This window comes from Harpia harpyja, chromosome 19 (assembly GCF_026419915.1).
Source record: "Harpia harpyja isolate bHarHar1 chromosome 19, bHarHar1 primary haplotype, whole genome shotgun sequence".
Classification (NCBI taxonomy): Eukaryota; Metazoa; Chordata; class Aves; order Accipitriformes; family Accipitridae; genus Harpia; species Harpia harpyja.
In genome coordinates, this window is record NC_068958.1 from 2291714 (window position 1) to 2309920 (window position 18207).

An 18207-nucleotide genomic window follows, 5' to 3' on the forward strand; every position below is an offset into this window, starting at 1 on the left:
ATAGACATTCTTAATTTTAAAGTAAAAGATTCTTTCCTATCCAGCATAAAGCCTTGGAAAAACTACACAAGTTTTAACCTAGCCTTTAATACTTAATGCAGCTAATAATACCCAATTACTAGCAACGTATCCCTTGAGAGAGCTAATCAAAGAATGGCAGTCAGGTACTGCCAAGCTGTCATGTCAAAATCTGCAATCTTAAGTAGTTTCTCTCAAGTTTTCTTGCCACATCTTACTCATATGTAAAATAAGGATGTTTGCTTCATATAGTGCCTTGGGCTATTGTGAGCCCCAATGAAGATGAAGAGCGCATTATCTTAATCACACACTTTCTGTTGAAAAATCTAACATTGATAGACTAATGAAGTTTATGGAGCCTTTGATTCAGAGAACTTGTTTTTAATTCCTAGTTTTGCCTTCTTTCTCTTAAAGGGACAGGTTCATAGTTACAGATTTGTCTGGTCACAGGAAGCATTCCAGCACTGGAGATCTATTGAGTATTGAATTACAGCAGGTAAGATCAGATATTATACCATGTGGTATTTTTAATTTAAAAAAAAAAAAAAAAAGTGATTTAGTAAAGTGATTTAAAATAAATTTTCTTAGTGTAGCCTACAGAAAATAGTACAATTGACAAAATGATCAATAAGGGTTAACTAGATGCTAGTCCTGCAAGACTTAGTATGATGCATAAGGACTGCTAATATGAGCTGTTCCATTGACATCAGTAAGGCCGTTTTGGGGAGAAAGTGGTGGGCCTGATACACGTCAGCAAATGCAGAACAAAATAAATGCTGTGCATTAAAGGAATAACATAGTTTTCCATCTAGCAAGAGAACTGTTCTTTTTGTAAGCTGGTTTATTTTGCCATTTGACAGTACATGGTTGAAGTGTAGTTGTCGGTAACTTATACGTTTCTTTCCATAGGCCAAAAGTAACTCATTATTACTTCAGAGAGAGGCGAATGCACTAGCCATGCAGCAGAAGTGGAATTCTCTAGATGAAGGCAGTCGTCTTACCTTAAATCTTTTAAGCAAGGAAATTGATTTGAGGAATGGTGAGGTAAAGAAAGGGGTAATTGGGATGAAACAGATCTTTTGAGTTTTTTGTATGTACATAAGTGCATGCATTTTAACTAAGAGTTAAAACTCTTGGTTTTAACATTCCCAAATATTTATAACACGTTCTGTGCAAGTTAAGTCACTGTTGTTGTTGCACCCAGTTACTTCCTTGAGATCAAGAAGGTGCACCTGCTATGCTGCTGCTCCAGTCACCCATTTACAAAATGGAAAGAATGTGACAATCCATTTTCGTGCAATCATTACTTTTTGTTCTACTTGTACATGTTATAAATCTAAACATTCTGCCAGTGGACTCTACAGAAATTTCTACTTCAGTATTCATTTTATCTCTCTGTTTCAGCACTTCAATGTGATTAGATTTAGCTTTGTATCCTATGTTGTCTATGCCCAAAGTTCTATTTGTGTCTTAACTAGCTCTTTTATATTGTAGAAATGTTGTGTCCTAGAAATGCATCTTCTGTTTTCGCTTTAATACTTGTGTTGCGTGAAGCAGGTGAAAAGCTAACTTGATATTTACAGAACATATTAATTCTTTTTTCAGACTGATTATACTGAAGACTGTGCAGACACAAAGCCAGATCGAGACATTGAATTGGAGCTGTCAGCCCTTGATACAGATGAACCTGATGGACAAGGTGAACACATAGAAGTAAGTACAAAAATCTGTGTGTCTAGAGAGGTCACTGGGTCCATTCATTAGTTACTAAAAAAACTTCTAAAATTTCTTTGTGAGTTAGTAGATTATGTTCATAGCAAAGCCTTTTGTTTTTAGTCTTTGTAGTGGTATCAAACATTTGCCTTATTTTAACACTAGGGGTCTCATACTTCTCATTCAGATACCTGGCAGTTAATATTACCAAAGTCAAAAACAGCTGACTCTGTTCTTTGTCATAGCTTTCAGCTTTTTGCTCTTTCTCTTTCCATAGCATTAGTAATGATGGGAGTCCATTCCTTTCCCCTTCCCCTGCAGTATTGAAACTGTAGTTAAGAATGTTTTACATTGAAGTTTACGTGTAAATGCAGTCATTTAATTTAAGCTTTGTGCTCACCTGATTCTAATGGTAAAGTCATTTAAATGATTATAATCCAGTGTTCTTCTGTTTCTGCTACTACTTCATTGTTTGTAATTCTGTGCATCTGCCCCAGTGTCTTCTATGCTGTTTCCTCCTTTGCTGTGCAGTCATAAAACATTCTGGTGTTCATCCCAAGCATTAGGATCAGTTGTCCTTTTTTTAAAGTATGGTACACTTAAAAGAAATTAAGGTTCTTATCTGGAACATGTTCCATAATGTATTCCAATACTGGCTTACAGTACTGGCTACAGCTTTTGTTTGCTCTCCTATGGTGTGTGATGCAGTACTGTAGTATCAATTGTAAATAGCCATTACACAGATGGAAGGACCTTTATCTTTAGCCTTTCCTATACCCCTAGTTATTGAAACAGCTCTCACTGTCTTTATTGCCTCCTTTATATCTTCCATGATAAACCATTTTTTAGCAACTGATGTTTATACTACTGTTGCCATTCACTGCCATCTTTGAATAATCGTTTTTTCCTTTTTGCTATAGTAAAATGTGGTAGACATTCCAATAGTATGAAATAAAAATAAGGAGTCTTATGATGAGACTCCCATTTCCATCGCCTTTATGTAGTGGAACATAATAGGAAAATTAAAAGCTGGTAGCGACAGTATTGATGGACATTTCTACTTTTCTCCTGTAGGAGATTCTGGATATACAGCTAGGTATTAGTTCTCAAGATGATCAGCTGCTCAATGGAACAACTGTAGAGAATGGGCATCCGCTAAAGCAGCACCAGAAAGAATCTATGGAACAGAAGAGACAAAGTTTAGGTGAAGACCTTGTGATTCTGTGAGTGTTAGACAAAACAGCAGTGTGTGCCAGTATTAGACAAACAGCAGCATCAGAATAGTTGAAGCATGATTGTTTAAGGATGAGCTACGTACCTACTCAGACTTGGATTAGACACCTGCATTGTGTATACATGGTGAAGTGAGAAGAACCTGTTAAGAAATAGAATTAGGTCACAAATATGAAAGTCACAGGATGGTACCATTGTTCATATGCATTGTTGTAATTGTATATACTGAAACGTGTCACAGCTGTTAAAAATACCTTTCACAGTAAGCAAAAAATGCAAAAGTATTTTTATAGGTAACAGAAATTAAGACAAACTTCAAAAGGTTAAATGTCATACTGTTTGCACAAATCTCCATAGAGAGGTAGTTTTTAAAATACACTATTTTAGGTTTTTATGTTCTGTAGTCTTTAATGTGTAATGCAGCCTTTGAAAATGAGGCAGACTACATTTAACATCTTGAGCATACCGTTCCATAGTAAGATGTTTAGTCTGTTGCTAAAAATGAGTTTATGTCAGTATTTATTTAATGCACACAATTCAGTTCCGGATACTTGTGCATGTACTTGTTTAATATTTGTGTAACTTACTTTTCTCCTCAGGGAGGAGCAGAAAACAATCCTGCCCGTAACTTCTTGCTTCAGTCAGCCGATCACAACATCTGTTAGCAATGCAAGCTGCCTGCCCATCAGCACATCAGTCAGTGTTGGCAGCCTCATTTTGAAAACTGCTCACATTATGTCTGAGGATAAAAATGACTTTTTAAAGCCTGTTGCAAATGGCAGGATGGTTAACAGCTGAAAGGCATTCATCTTTCCAGCTTGTGACCACACCATGGAAGCATTTACACTAGCTTTTTATATATATAATATATATTATATAATGTATATTTTTTTTAAAAAAAATAATATTGGGGTCATGCATTTCCTGTGGACTCTTTGATACTTCAAGCCCCTCTCGCATTAGCATTCTGAAGAAAAAGAAACTTACTTTACTAGGGTAAGGCGTTCACTTTCCACAAATGAATGGAATTTGGACATTGTTTTACTTAAGCTTAAAGCAGCTTTTTATGAGTTTGTAGCAATCCGGTGCGGTATCTGAGCCATTCTTGTTTAAAATGGCTTCTGTAGAAAACTAACAACTCAGTTATTTAAACTAGCAGGATCCTACAATGATACATCTAGTGAAAGGAAGACTAACTTATTTGTCTCTATTTTGTTTCATGAGAGAAGAAGTTGTGTCTTGTTGCAGCTGCTTTTTCTTTAGTTGTGGAACTTTGCATGGAGTATTGTTTCCTGTTTGAAGACTGAGAGGTGGAGATTTGGACTTGAGACTTTTACAGGGTTAACACACCATTAGCTTTGCACTGCTACGTTATTTGCAGGTCTGTGGTGCAGTGCTTTGCTGCAGCTTTTTGTTTCCATTCCCCCCCCGCCCCTGCCAATTTCTGCTTTAGTACTGTAGATACACATACACAGGCTACTTGTCCAAGTAAAGTTATCAGAAGTAAACCAAGTGCCTAAGTCCTCCAGCTAATGTACTAGGTATTGATTTCCCCAAGTTATATGTGAAACAATTTTCAACCATTTTGAGAGGTTATGCACTAACGTAACAGCAATTTTGGTTTTGGTTTTTTTTTTTCTTTTTTTAGTAATAGTTCTCAACTTGGAGATTATAGAATCCAGATGACTTGGCAAAAAGTATCAGGTGCTCTTGGCTTTCCTTTGAAAACCCTGTATGTAGTGTTTGCACTGACTAACAAGATGGTATTGCTGTTTTTTGTACTGTTTTGTTTTTAATTTAAACTAAATATTGGGAATTTAAGGCAGTTATATTACCTTTGTTAAATGTTGTTAATCATAATTTTGTGTTCAGGTTTAATTTTTGCTTGTTCGGTGGCAACTTATTTTCAAAGACCTTGAAAATACAATAATATAGCATTATCTGACCTTTAGAGTACTGAAAAGTGTATGAATTTATGCCCTGTTAAGATGTGACTGAGAATCATGTTAGACATGTCAACTGAAAATTGGTTTTCATAAATACACATGAACTAGAGCCCTGGGCATATTTTTTTGAGAAGCTTAAAAATCTACTTTTTTTTTTTTTTTAAAAGAAAGCAGGACTCTCCCTCCTGATGATTATTACTATCTTCTTGTTTGTCCTCTTACTTTTCTTTGTGACAAGTTTTACATTTTTTTGTGTTTTTATTAACTTCTGTGAAGTTGTTTACTCTGAAAATTGTACTGGAATATTTTAAGCCAAGCTGATCTTTCACCAGGTGTACTGCATGTAAGGGCTTTTCCTGCTAGCAAAATGCTTAAAGAGGATCATGTTACTGGTCGTCTGAGTTGTTATTTTACAAAATCACAGCTATGTGGTCGGGTAAGATTTTGATAACTGTTTTGTGCACGCTTCTGGGGGGTGGGGGTTGGCATTTCCCTGAGGGTTACTGATTAGACTAAGTAAATATTGGTGTTTGATATCTCTCCTAATGAACCTGTCCATGAAATAATTATGTTGTAAATATACCTGAAAATCCAAGGGTTAGTTTTGATATTCTGGTGTCAGTATGGAAGATCTTACACATCTATTTAATACTCAAATGTAAAGGAATGTATGTAGAAAAACAGTCAAGTAGTCTTTTCTTAGTTTCCTTTGGCTGTTGCTGTACCTTCCTATAGCCAGTGCCACCTCATAGCTAGGATTAGACTGATGCTTTGTTTCACTTGCAACTTGAAGTGAATGGATACAAGAACCAGACCACCTTTGTCACCTTAACTTATTTCCTATTGATGTTAACTTTAACTTAGAATGTTAGACATAAATATGATTGTTGTATATTTTATACCAAGACCATTCTGTAAATATGAATTTATATTACTTTTGAAATGCTTCTGAGATACTATTATTTGCTGTACAATGTAATTCCAAAACAGATATGCAAACAAGTATGTCTCTTTCATGGATATTTAAACAGTGAGATCTTCCATGTTGAAGGTGATGTAATTTTTTTAAAAGATTTTTAAATTTTAAATTGCTATTTTGTTACAAAAATAGAGAAAATATAAAGGTTTGAGAAGTCCTTATTTGCCCTCAGGGAAAGAGCCCTCTGTGCACCAGAACTCCACAGAACATCTTCAGCATGATCTGAGGGTGAATATATACTACATAAATTGATTGTGTATTTACCTTAACTTTTTAATTTTAAAATTGCAATTTTAAAAACTTGGTTGTGCTCTGCTGGAGGGGGATTGGGATAAGCTGCTTACACACATTTGCCTGTTTGTCCAGTGAAATTACATAAGCCTAACATATTCCTGCCAACCATATTGGCGTATTTAAGAACAAATGTATCTATATACTCTTGTCTGCAGCAGGAGGTCCCATGATATAGCAGTTCTCTAGGATGACCATACACTTCATATGGAAAGTTGGTTCTTAACTGAGGCTAGGTTTTTTTAGTTGAAATTTTAATATATAGAATGACAGGCAAAAGAATTTGGGGGGGGGTTAACAGCATGCCAGCTTTGTCGTACGGTTTTAACGCTGACTGTGTGGGTTTTGCCATGAAACTATACCCTCCAGTGCCCTGACAAGGAGAAGCTACAAGTGGGAACCTAGTTCTGGCTTGCTTTGGTGAAGTTTCAGCCCTTAACACTATACAAACAAGTATGTATTCATTTGTCTAGTTGTAAATCAGGTGCCTTTGGGCTATGGAAGGGCTTATTTTCTGACACTGAGATATAGTGACTTATCTTTGTGTGTTATTAGCAGTGATTCCCATTTAGGTTTTGGCCTAACTTACCTGTGCTGTCAGAAAAAAAGGCCCATAGCAGATTGGGGAAAGAGATTGGCTCTTTTGCTTTGCTTGGACAAGCATTTTGGGTTGTTTTGGTTTGAGGTTTGGTTTTTTTTTCCCCACTGGGGGTACAGCAGGGATTTCACATGCAAGAGATACAGGAATTATTAGTATCTAAGTTAATTGTGTTGCCTCACTACCTGGATTCATTCCTTGGTTTGCCTCATTTCCCACATAGGTCTTAATAGAGACTAATGCTTGTGCTGGGAGAATGCTTGTGTGAGAAAGTAATTATCTGTACATTCTTAACACATACTTATAGCAGAGTGATTGCCCTGCTACTGATATTTTGTTCCTGTAAACAGGTGACAAGAAATGAATCTTAGTGTTTATGCAGATTTTGCATTGTAGAATGTATACTAGACCCTTCAAAGGAAAGGTTAGACTCTTTGCAAAGCAAACTGGCTTTGGTTCTTGGTAGTCTAGTACAGGGACACTAAAGTTTGACATTTGATTTAGGAAAAAAAAAAAAAGTTGTACGCAGCTGATTATGTTAAATAAGCTCTTAAGTGCTCTTTGTAGAAGTCTAATTTGGAAGGTTTTAGTGCTTCGATAACACAATTGAAATTTTAATTTATCCTGTACTCAAGAGCTGAATGCTGTTCTTGTATAATAGTGTACTAGGCTGGATGAGGTACAAAATAATGCACAGTGGTCAGAAACAGCTGAGGAAGGAATGCTTAGAATAACTTGATCTAAACTCAGAATAGTTCCAAACATTGTTTTTGTTTGCTTTTTTAAAGCACAAGTTGTCAAGTTGTACCTGTTGCTGTACATAAACACTGTATGCCAGCAGCTCCTTGATCATATTTGTGAACAGACTTTTCATTATTATTAGACTGTTATTAAAGGAAGATGTTGAATTTGAGAGTGTAACAAAATGAGAAACGATCAGATTATCTATAGTATGTAAAAGTCCATTCTTTATGTTGTAGTTTAATCCCTTGGTTAGGAAATTCCCTCTCATTGAGGGACCTCTTCTGCAAGCAGAACACAATAAATGTGCTTTTTTAAATGACCCAATTTTCCAGTATAAATGAACAGCTGACTTTGGCAGTAGTCATCACCGTGCATCGCTTTGCTGGCAAGGGAGCACGACAAGGAAAAAAAGAAACAAAACTGTCAGTGGTGAGAGGAAACAAATCTGAATGATCAAAATGACCGATACCCGAACATAATCCTACACCCCGTTATTTAAGAAGGATGCTTGTGGAAGCTTTTAATCACTCAAGATTTAGCTGTAAAAGCTGAAATAAAACAGAGCCTGGCTGCATTTATTACTGCCAAAAGCCAAGGTCATTTGCACATAGCCCATCAATTTATCCAGAGTAGATCTCAGTTAATCCAAGGCATGGAAATGCATGCATTTTCTTAGCTGGGCAAACAAGTACATTATACGGTAGTTGTGATACAACACATGTGGCTTTTATTTGTACTGCACATACCCACTGTACAGCCACTCAGAAGTATTGTGGTTAGCTTGCAGCATCTGCTGTCCGCATTTATACTGTTTACTGCGTATTCTTTTCCCTGGAAGTTTTAAAGAAAATTTTTTTTTTCTTGTTGCATTGATTACATTTTATAAATTTGCTTAGCTGGAAAGTTTGGGAAAAGAGGCCTGTTTGTCAATTGTACAACCGATTGTGAAGCTCTAGTGTGAATATTTTTACGTCTGTATTAGACATTTTCTTTGCAAATCTATTGTTCGATTGAAATGTAAATGAAATAAAAGATGGTGTACACCCATCATGTATAAAGCAGGCACCATCGCTACGATGGATTTAATGCTCATTTTTATGGCGCATTCTCAGCTTCTATTTAAAACTATAATTTAAAAAAAAAAAATCTGTAAAATGAAATGGGGATATATGGGGGAGTAAATTCTATTCCGTTTATTTCGGTTTTGAGTTCCCAATGGTAATGTTTCCCTTGGTGTTAGAAGTAGGGGGGCCCCGTGGCGGGGCGGTGCCGTGTGTGTTTGCTGTAGCACTGAAGTGAAGAGGTTTTAGCTTTGGCTGGTCACGGAGTAGAGCATCCTGGTTTTCAGTGTTTGAGAGACTTGATGGAAGAAGTTTGCAGTATTGACATGTATTTGCATGCACGAATAAAAATTATTTGTCCACCTTAATTGCCTCTCTGCCTTCAAAGGGGGCGGGGGAGGAGGGGCGGGGCGGGGCGGGGGGGGCGGGGATTGGCGGCCGGCTCCTCCCCTGTCCCGTCGGGCCGCCTCCTTCCCGTCGTGCCCCGCGCCGCCGAGAGGCAGATGCGGAAGGCGGCGGGCAGCGGGTGAGGCGGCGGCGGCGGGACGGGCCTCGCCGGGGTCGGAGCGCGGTTCGCGTCGTGCCCTGCCCCGGTGGGCTTGAGGGCGGCGGGCACACGGCCCTAAGGCGGGGAGGGGGCCGGGGGGGCGGGGGGGAGAGGAAGGAGGCGGTGGGTCCGGGAGGCGGGGGGAGGTGGGCCGAGCCGAGTGAGGAACGGACGTTCGGAGCGTTTGCCCCTTTTCTGCTGAAACTAAACCGGTTTTTCTGCCGGTGCCCCGGCCGAGGAGCCGCGTTCGCGCTTGGCGGCGACGCGTTGCCGTGGCCCGGGCATGGCTGCAGCCTGAACCCGGTGCCGCGCTGCAGCGCTCGGGAAATCACCTCAGTAATCCTGGGCCAGCTGGCCACGGCCGCCTCCGCCATAATCCGCCTCGTCTGGTTTTAACTCTTGCAGAACCTGCTAGCGGTTGGCAGAAAAACTAAACGCCCTACTTTATCCATAGGTTGCTCGGGGTGTCTTTGTCAAATACGCATTGATAGGGCTGACTTGGAGAGCCCTGCAGAATCGTCAGCCCAAATCAACTGATTTGACTGAAATTGCTTTTTTTTTTTTTTTTTTAAAAAAAAAAAGACATTTTGTGGACATTTAGACGTAGTTCATGCATCACACGTTGACAGCCACATATCTGACCTTAGTGGCACTCCTTTCTACACCCGTTGCCCCTCGCCCTGGAAAAAAGACTAATTCTCAGGCATTTTACATCTCCATCAGGATGACATCCGATCAGCAGCTCTTTTAGAGGGTTGCGGTGGAAGGAGTCAGTGGAGAGCGAGCCCCAAACTCTTAAGGTGCTCCGTGGTTCTTAAGCTTTCCATCCCTTGGAAATGTCTGATCTTTCTGTTCTCCCAATGCAGGAGATGTACAAAGTGTGTAAATGCCGATGCTCTCAGTAGCTTTAGAGGGTGGATTCCACTGTTGTTAATTTCTGTTTAGCAGAAGGTATTTTGGATTAAACAAATGTTTAACTGGGGAAAAGTGAGGATTTTTAGGGTAGTTGCAATCACTTTATCAGTGTGTCAGCATCTAATTTCAGTGTTGTCCGTACAAACAAGATGCTGTTGACTTCTGTGAAGATGACCAATGTGGTCAGTGGACAGGCAAAAAGATGACAGACGTGAAGATCTTTCTTTTGACACATTATATCTTAGCTTGGAAGTGATGTTCATGAAACTGTAGCACTGACTGCACTAAGCATTTATGTGTTCTGTCTCAATACTTAGAAAGTATGTTTTCTGTGTTTGAGAGTAACCTTTTTTATTAAACAGCAAACACGGTTACATTTTCTTTAAAATTCTTTCCTTGCATGCGTTAAGTTATTTAAATGTGCCGGATTTCTGCAAAAGTTTTTTTGAGATTGTCTTTGACAATTTGAATTAATATAGTCTGAAATTTCTTCTTCCAGGTTTTGACAGAAACTTGTCTCTGAAAGACTGGAAAGGAATAAAGGTCAGAACATTTTAATTTGATTAATTTCACTGATCATTTTTCAGGTCAAATAAATCATTATTAAAATAACACAAGTAATACTGGAAACTTAAATTTCAATAACTGGAAAAACAACCTCACAGAGCTGTCCAAGTGAGGCTGATAAGACTCCTGAATCACGGTTAGAAAATTCATTCTCTGTGAGTGAGAACACACATAAAGTGTTTCTGCACTAGTGAGCCTCAAAGCAGTTCTGTTAGTAAAGGTTTTTAACTTAAGTGAGTTTGAAATTGTGACTAAGAATTAACTCACGTGACTGACTGCACTGTAGGCTGTTTGATAGTGGGGTGTACACTGTTCTTATGTGGCTATAAAACTGCTCTGAGGAGGTAGAGGGCTATTGTTACGCATTTAAAGTGGTGTCTTGTGCTGTATATTTGAATAAGAGATACATTCTCTATTTTGTTAATTTATTTTTTAGAACATAATGACTGCTTTGGATGATAAACTGCTTGGTGAGAAGCTCCAGTATTATTACAGCAGTAGCGAGGGTGAGGATGAAGACAGTGAGAAAGAAGATAAAGAAGGCGAGAGCACCATTCCTGAAAGCGTTGGGGAAGTAGAGCTTAGCAGCGATGGCAGTGCAGTCAACACAGGTATCATCATATCAAACTAATTGTTTTGTAAATACTTCGTTTATTGGAAGATTCACATGTTTTTCTAAAATTCATTTTTCGCAATGAAAGTCCTGTTTTTGTGCATACTTGCGTCAGAGATTGATCATTTCCTGGCTGTAGTCTAACCTTATTTTTAATAGCCAGTTCTTTATTTTAATGTTTCACTTTGCCTCTGAGAGACTTCGGCATTATATCTAAAGCAATTAGGCTTTGCATACAAAGCTGATTTGTACAATTTGGTTGATAACGCATAAATTTCTTTCCTGTAAGCTGCACAGTTGTTAACCGCTAACAGGTGGGTGCTGAACAACTACATGAGGAACAGACAGAAAGTGGCCAGGCTTTCCCAAAACACCATTCTCCACTGCCACTGTCAGAGACACAATACTGGTCTGTGTGGATCATTGGTGTGATCCAGAGGGTATTTCTTATGTTCTTATGAAAGACTGGCCCTTTGTGTTGTACAGTTTCTCTAAGAATGACAAAAAATCTTCCTGCATGTGTTCACATCTTTCACCTGGAGGAAGAATGGAAGAATTATACTACTAAACTGGTATACTTACAGAGGACCTGAAAAAGCAACTCCACAGGGCCCCAGCAGCAAGGTAACACCAAGGTGCAGTCTGTAAGAATTAACACTATTGTACATCACAGAATGTACTTCTGTACAAAAGCATTGGCAAACTTAATCATACTTTCCCATCATTATTTTTGTTCTTATGAAAAGCCATGCTAACAGTAGGGGAATTCTTGAGTGCTGGTGGTTCTACTTCAAGAGCACAAATGCTAATCTTTGGAATAATCTTTGGGACCATTATGAGAGTGGCCTAGTTAGATAATCTTTAGTCTTCTTAGGAGAAAAAAATAGATACGAGCTCAAGGACATGTAAAATGGCAAATTACTTTCATTTCAACATTTTGCACAGTATACAAAAATTTTATGACAGCGCCACTATTTTACTGCTGACTTATAAATTATTACTTGAATTTTAAATGATAGGTGTAATTTTATTACCCTTTTATACAAAATACCTACATATTTAATTTCAGGTCCCAAAGGAGTGATTAACGACTGGCGAAGATTTAAACAATTGGAAACTGAACAGCGGCAGGAGCAGCGCAGGGAAATGGAACGACTCATAAAAAAGTTATCTATGACATGTAGATCTCACTTAGATGAAGAGACTGATAAGCAGAAGCAGAAAGAGCTTCAGGAAAAAATCAATGGAAAGGTAGCATGGCACGAATGAGTTAAAATGCCACTTAAATGTTTAACATTTTCAGTTTCATTTGTGTACGTGAAGCAGATAGGAGTCCTTGTTCTATTAGTAGATATGTATCGTTTCTCCCTAGTAAACAGGAACACAGCAGCGGTGTAAGAGGTGCATTGTAATTGTATTTGCCAGGTGTTGTCAAGCTTAATTATTTTGCATTTCAGTGGTATTCCAGGAGAATTCCATTTGCCTGTGTTAAGAAATAAGCGATTTAGCTGCTATACCAAAGAAGTCCAAATCCTTTTCCCAGATTTCCCTTATCTGTTTATCAAATAAGTCATCTTCAAGGGATTAATACAAAGAGTTGTACAGCAAACCTATGAATACTGCCTCCCATGCCTAAAACAAGAGTTTAGGAGTCCTTACTGATTTTGTATTTAGTAAGTGGATGTTGAGAATTTAGCATTGACTTTGAGCTACAAAGATAGGCGGCGTTGGAAGTAGTGAATGGTTTTAATCAACTGAGCTGTATAACTAGCTCTTACGGTTCTAGTCAGAGAAGTTACTAATTAGCAGACAGCATTTCTTGCTTTCAGCTGATGAGAGTTGGCCACACTGTCCTATACCTTGAGTGATGCAAATATTTTTAACAAAGCAGGTGAACAGATAGGAGATGCATAAAATCCTGTTAACTTTAGTTCTACAGACAAGATAGCGCATTTGGTTGCCAAACAATGTTAACTGAAAAACTAAACGAAAAAGCTAATGAAAAAGAAGCTAGACTTAGATCAGGCATGGTATCCAAATCAGTGCTCATAGCTTAGTGAAAGCACATATCCACCATTAACCTGAATTAAAGTGGGAGCATGGAGCAGCCACTTGTGTTACTAGTGCAGCTTGTGGAAACTGGAATACCCAAGGCTGAAATCGCTTTTCCCACTGGACATGGTTTCTAATTAGATCAAAATGGAGTATAATACAGAGGGTGCTTGAGCCTTCACGGCTTGCACTTTGCTGTTACTAAAGATGAGTGACCCATATTAATCCTCTTGATTTAAATTCTCATTATATAAGTGACCCATATAGTGACGCAGATCTTTTTCATGTATCTTTGTACATGTTTTTTAGATGACATTACAAGAATATAACATGATTCACAATGATGAAGATGATGAGGAATTTTTACAGCGATACAGGAAGCAGCGAATGGAGGAGATGAGACAGCAGTTGTACAGTGGGCAGCAATTTAAACAGGTTTTTGAGATTACCAGTGGAGAAGCATTTTTGGACACAGTTGATAAAGAACATAAGAGCACACTGATCATGATCCATATTTATGAAGATGATATCCCTGGCACCGAATCCCTGAACGGCTGTATGATCTGCCTGGCCGCTGAGTATCCAACAGTTAAATTTTGCAGAGTAAAGAGTTCGCTCATTGGTGCTAGCACTCGCTTTACTAATAATGCTTTGCCAGCTTTGCTGATCTATAAGGCAGGTGAGCTTATCGGCAACTTTGTGCGAATCACTGACCAGCTTGGAGAAGATTTTTTTGCTGTAGACCTGGAGGCTTTTCTTCAGGAATGTGGTTTGCTTCCAGAAAAAGACCTAGTGCTCCTGACTTCTATACATAATCCATCTGCATGTTACAGTGAAGACAGTGATCTGGAAATAGACTGAACCACTTACGCCAAGGGCCATTAGGTGTAGTTGTACTGTGGGATGTTCTTGTGCTAGGGATCATGCTCTTTCTTCCGTAGTGTGGGTATGTATTCTTCCCCTTCATGCACTTTGACTTTTGCTCGTTAAAAATTTGTTAAAAATACTATAAGGAATTCCTAACGTTTTCTTAAATTAATTCAATAAAGTACACACTAAAACAGTCTTGCTTTTATGCAATTCAAATGTATTTTACTAAACATGAAGTTCTAACACAAGTCGGTAAGTCTAGGAAATTGTGTGTTCTCATCTCTGTTCTCCAAATCACTTAGATTTTTTTTTTTTAAACATTTTGTTCTCAGATTAGCTGTGTATGGTCAGTCTCCTTACAGGTTTCCTGAAATTGCATAATGTGAATACCAGTTGGATTGAGACATGGCCACCTACTCACTAAGACAAGAATTGAGACTGCAAATTATAAGCATTCAGGACTTATTATTAACCTGGAGTTGAACTGCTGCCAGTTAACAGTGCAAGGTCGCATCTTCCATTCCCCAATTTGCAGTCCCCAGTTTGGAAGTACCTTCTTGTTCCAACACTTGGCATCAAATATTTGTTCCTTTCTCACTTAAAAATAACAACTGCCTGTGAATTAATCCTGAGAATGACTTCGGCTGGAGAGAGTTCTTCTTCCTTTAACCTTGCCTGAGGCTTAAATGAGAAATTCTGCTTTCAGTTACAGTTCTTAATACATTCTTGGGTTTTAAAATACCCACCCTTAGAGTTCATAGTAGTTGCTTCATCAGAAAATGATCTCTGCCTTCTAAGAGAGAGACTGTCTATTATAAAGAGCTCCAGCATGTGTGCTGAATAGCAGCAAGGAGAATTTTGTTGGCAAAATGCAAAATTAGGACTTGAATAACCTCGGAAATTCGTATCTCTGTAAAATTACTAAATCAGTGCTAAAGTTCATTTTTGTCTGCCTTCATATTACCTGCCTCAGCTGGGTCATCAGATGTATTTTGAATATTAATAACTCCTGGACCTGACAGATGACTGGATGGCTTTGTGGGAAAGCAGCCTTGAGCCAAGAGAGCAGGTCACCATTAGAGGAGTTCAGTAGCAGGCCCATTTTTTCACAGCTGATTCCCTTTTGTGAAGATGAGTATCCACTTTCTGCACAGAGTGTTCAGCAGGATCCAAAAACATTGCAAATGTCCTGGTTTTCCTCTGAGGGGAGCTCCTTGGGAGCATGTTTTTTGTACCATGGATCAGTGGAGTCCACTAACAGAAAAAAATCTTGTGGGGCAGGAGTGAAACCTTTGTGGAGACTGCAGATTTCCTTCTGTCCTTTGTAAGAAATAACAAGTAACAAAGGCCTGCTCAAAAGCATCACGACAGCTGTTTCAGTTGCCTAGTGACACTGATCTTAAAGTTCTCATCTTCCCCAAAAACACAGGGTGACTCCCACTTCTGGACACCGAGTAAAAGCCATCCAGCACTGGCTGAGCCCATTTGTCTCTATGAACATTATTGCTACTGAGTGGAGCAGCTGCACATTACGCTTCCCTCTTGCAGCACCTTTGTCATTACCATTTATTTGTCAGTGATTACGTTTTCATTAAGGTGTGTTTGTTTATTTTGTTTGTGCTCTACTTCCTTCATAAATCAGACATAATATGGGGAAGTAATTTTCAGGGTTTCTGTTACATTGAAGTTCACCCTGCCTCCAGCGAGTCTGGTGCTATGTAGCTGTGAGATAACCTGGGTAGCATTTGAAGCCATTAGCAATTTACAGCGAATGCAAGCACGAAAACCTCTGATGATGCAGAACGAGGTAAAGGCTTTATTGGCCAGATTATGGGGTGGCTGAATTGCTCAAACAATGTACCTAGCACAAACGAGCCCATTGAATGTGTGCACTCTATACCTAGTTACTATTTAATTGTTTTCTGCATACTTAATTTGATATTACAACATGTTTTGCTTTCTCACACATTACTTATTTTGCTTGTTATTTTTTAATTTTGAGGAAAGTAGACTATCATTACCTAAATATATGACCCAATGTAATGCCATGTTTAATGATTAAATTTAATTGCAAGTTTTATGTAAGGCACTTTAGAACACCAGAAAGAAATGCAAATGTCTCTGTGTAAGCACTAGGTTCTTAATGAGAACGGATCTTATGATAAAAAAAGAATTTGTAATTGTATCTATTAGAACTGTGTTTTAAAAAGTAGTATAAGCAGAAAAATAAATAATTTGTAATTAAAAATTACTGGATTGGCACAAATTGTAGCTGTTTTAAGGAGACTGGCAGAAATCCAGATTTTAAAATGTGGTAAGAGATTATTTCTTTTCATCTCAGGACTGCAGAAGAAAAACGTGAAAGTTATATGAAATTAAATCATTGAGCATGGATATCAGCACATTTAAGAAAAAAAATCAAAGTAGCTGTGATTTATATTCAGGATGAGATTCAATGAAGTGTGTCGTGCAGACAGAGTGCACATTAGCATCATAATAAAACCTGGCTTGGAGAGGGGGTCGAGGAGAGCTGACTGCTTCCGTTGCTTTGAAGTTTTATTTTTATAAAGTGTTTTTTTAACCCCTGTGGCAGCAAAACTGTAATGGGATCAAAACCTCTCCTGCTGCTCTATGTCGGATGGCCTGCAGCAAGGTGACTCCTGGTTATTAATCTCCCATGCTCAGGTATATGACAGATGGTTTACAGTGCCAATAGCAAAAAGGAAAAGAAAAAAGGTCTGAATCTGATTAATCATCGATCTGGAAGAATATAATAAGCACAAGGGAGAGGGGGATAGGGAGAAGATGTGCTATAATGCTGCTTCTGATTCTCAGCACAGGCAGCCCAACTGTGAGAAGGAAGGGGAGGCTGGCAGCAGCTGCGGAGAAGCGTCGCTGGCAGTGCTGGGCGCTGCTGCTGATGCTTTTGTCCATTGTAGCTACATCCTTCCAAACCGACCAAGCACACCCTAAAAAATCCCAGAATTCTTAATGGGCATTAAACAATGTAACAAAGTAAAACTAATTTAGAATAGGTGAGCTACTAATTTGTGAGTGTCTGTCCCCTATCCATTCAATACAAATAAAAACTACAACTCATACCAACACTGTATCTGTAAATGTTTTGGTTGAAGTGTTAAAGTCTGCTTTATTTCTCTAATTTTAGATGTGATCCTGACCTGCACATTAAGAATTGGGGTGTATTTATATACCTATATGGGGGACTAAAGTGAAAATGAAATTGTATGAACACCTACATACGATAAAACTGTTTTGAAACATCCAACTTGGCATTGAGAGCTTCAGGTTTTTGGTTTGATGCAGGTGCCTCTCCTTCCCCCAAAGCCATTGTACTCTCACTGTCAGAACTTCATTTAAATTGATGCATTCCTACTAAATGGTTTGGTTTTGAGTAAAGGATGCTTTTTAATTTTGTCAAAGATGTTTAATCTATCTTTTCTGGCACAGCAGCTTCCCTAGCATGTAACATGGTTCTTGGCAGAAAGCTGATAGATTGTGATAGTGGGTTTTGGTACTGTGCTCTGGTGCGGCGGGTGGTAGAAATTGGTCAACTCTGATGGCTGAAGGGGCTGTACGCTCAAATACTTTGTCACTAGCCCTTACCTTGCCTTGGCCAAGCGTTCTGCGTGCTGCTGGACACCAGCTGAAGTTAGGGAAGAGTTGATTTGCCCAGCCACTCTCCCTGGCTGTTGAGGAGCAGCTCCCTGTGCACCTCCTGAAAGGGTTTCTGTTTGCTGGACAGGCAGCGCAGGCAGCAAAGCTGCGGGAAGGAGCGTCCAGAGGCAGCACGGGGCCGTGAACCTGGGCAGGTACCAGCCTGTGAGTTTATTGCCTTTGACATCTCCTGGTTGTTTCTTCCCCCACCTCCTCTCACCAGTAATTCTGCTGCTTTTTTTAGTGCAGCTGATGAAACTGGTCTGAGATGCAAACATCGCTTGTGAAAGGGCAAGGGAGCCTGGCGTCCTGGTGCAAAGTGACCAGAGTCACCTTGTCTCACACTGGCAGAGCTGTGCAGGCATTGTTTGTGTTTTAACAGTAT

At 38.9% G+C, this 18207-nt stretch overlaps 2 protein-coding genes across 12 annotated transcripts in view; both read left to right on the top strand.

The window, feature by feature from the left end:
- Window positions 1-11162, top strand: part of RC3H2 (ring finger and CCCH-type domains 2) — a 33104-nt gene extending 21942 nt beyond the window's left edge. For 3 of the 11 annotated variants that reach the window (XM_052815650.1, XM_052815651.1, XM_052815658.1), the window contains 5 exons: window positions 433-514; window positions 928-1062; window positions 1624-1731; window positions 2806-2954; window positions 3564-8951. In XM_052815650.1, coding sequence (XP_052671610.1) covers window positions 433-514; window positions 928-1062; window positions 1624-1731; window positions 2806-2954; window positions 3564-3762 — 673 coding nt within the window. In that variant the 3' untranslated portion in view covers window positions 3763-8951. Of the gene's footprint in view, window positions 1-432; window positions 515-927; window positions 1063-1623; window positions 1732-2805; window positions 2955-3563; window positions 8952-10544; window positions 10589-11048 lie in introns of those variants that run through there. The other 8 variants (XM_052815656.1, XM_052815659.1, XM_052815657.1 and 5 more) reach the window with 7 other exon arrangements.
- Window positions 11055-17587, top strand: PDCL (phosducin like). The gene is made up of 3 exons (XM_052815662.1): window positions 11055-11223; window positions 12295-12476; window positions 13587-17587. Exons 1-3 carry the CDS (start codon window positions 11055-11057, stop codon window positions 14136-14138), a joined length of 903 nt encoding a protein of 300 aa, XP_052671622.1. The 3' UTR covers window positions 14139-17587.
- Window positions 17588-18207: the final 620 nt, after the last annotated feature.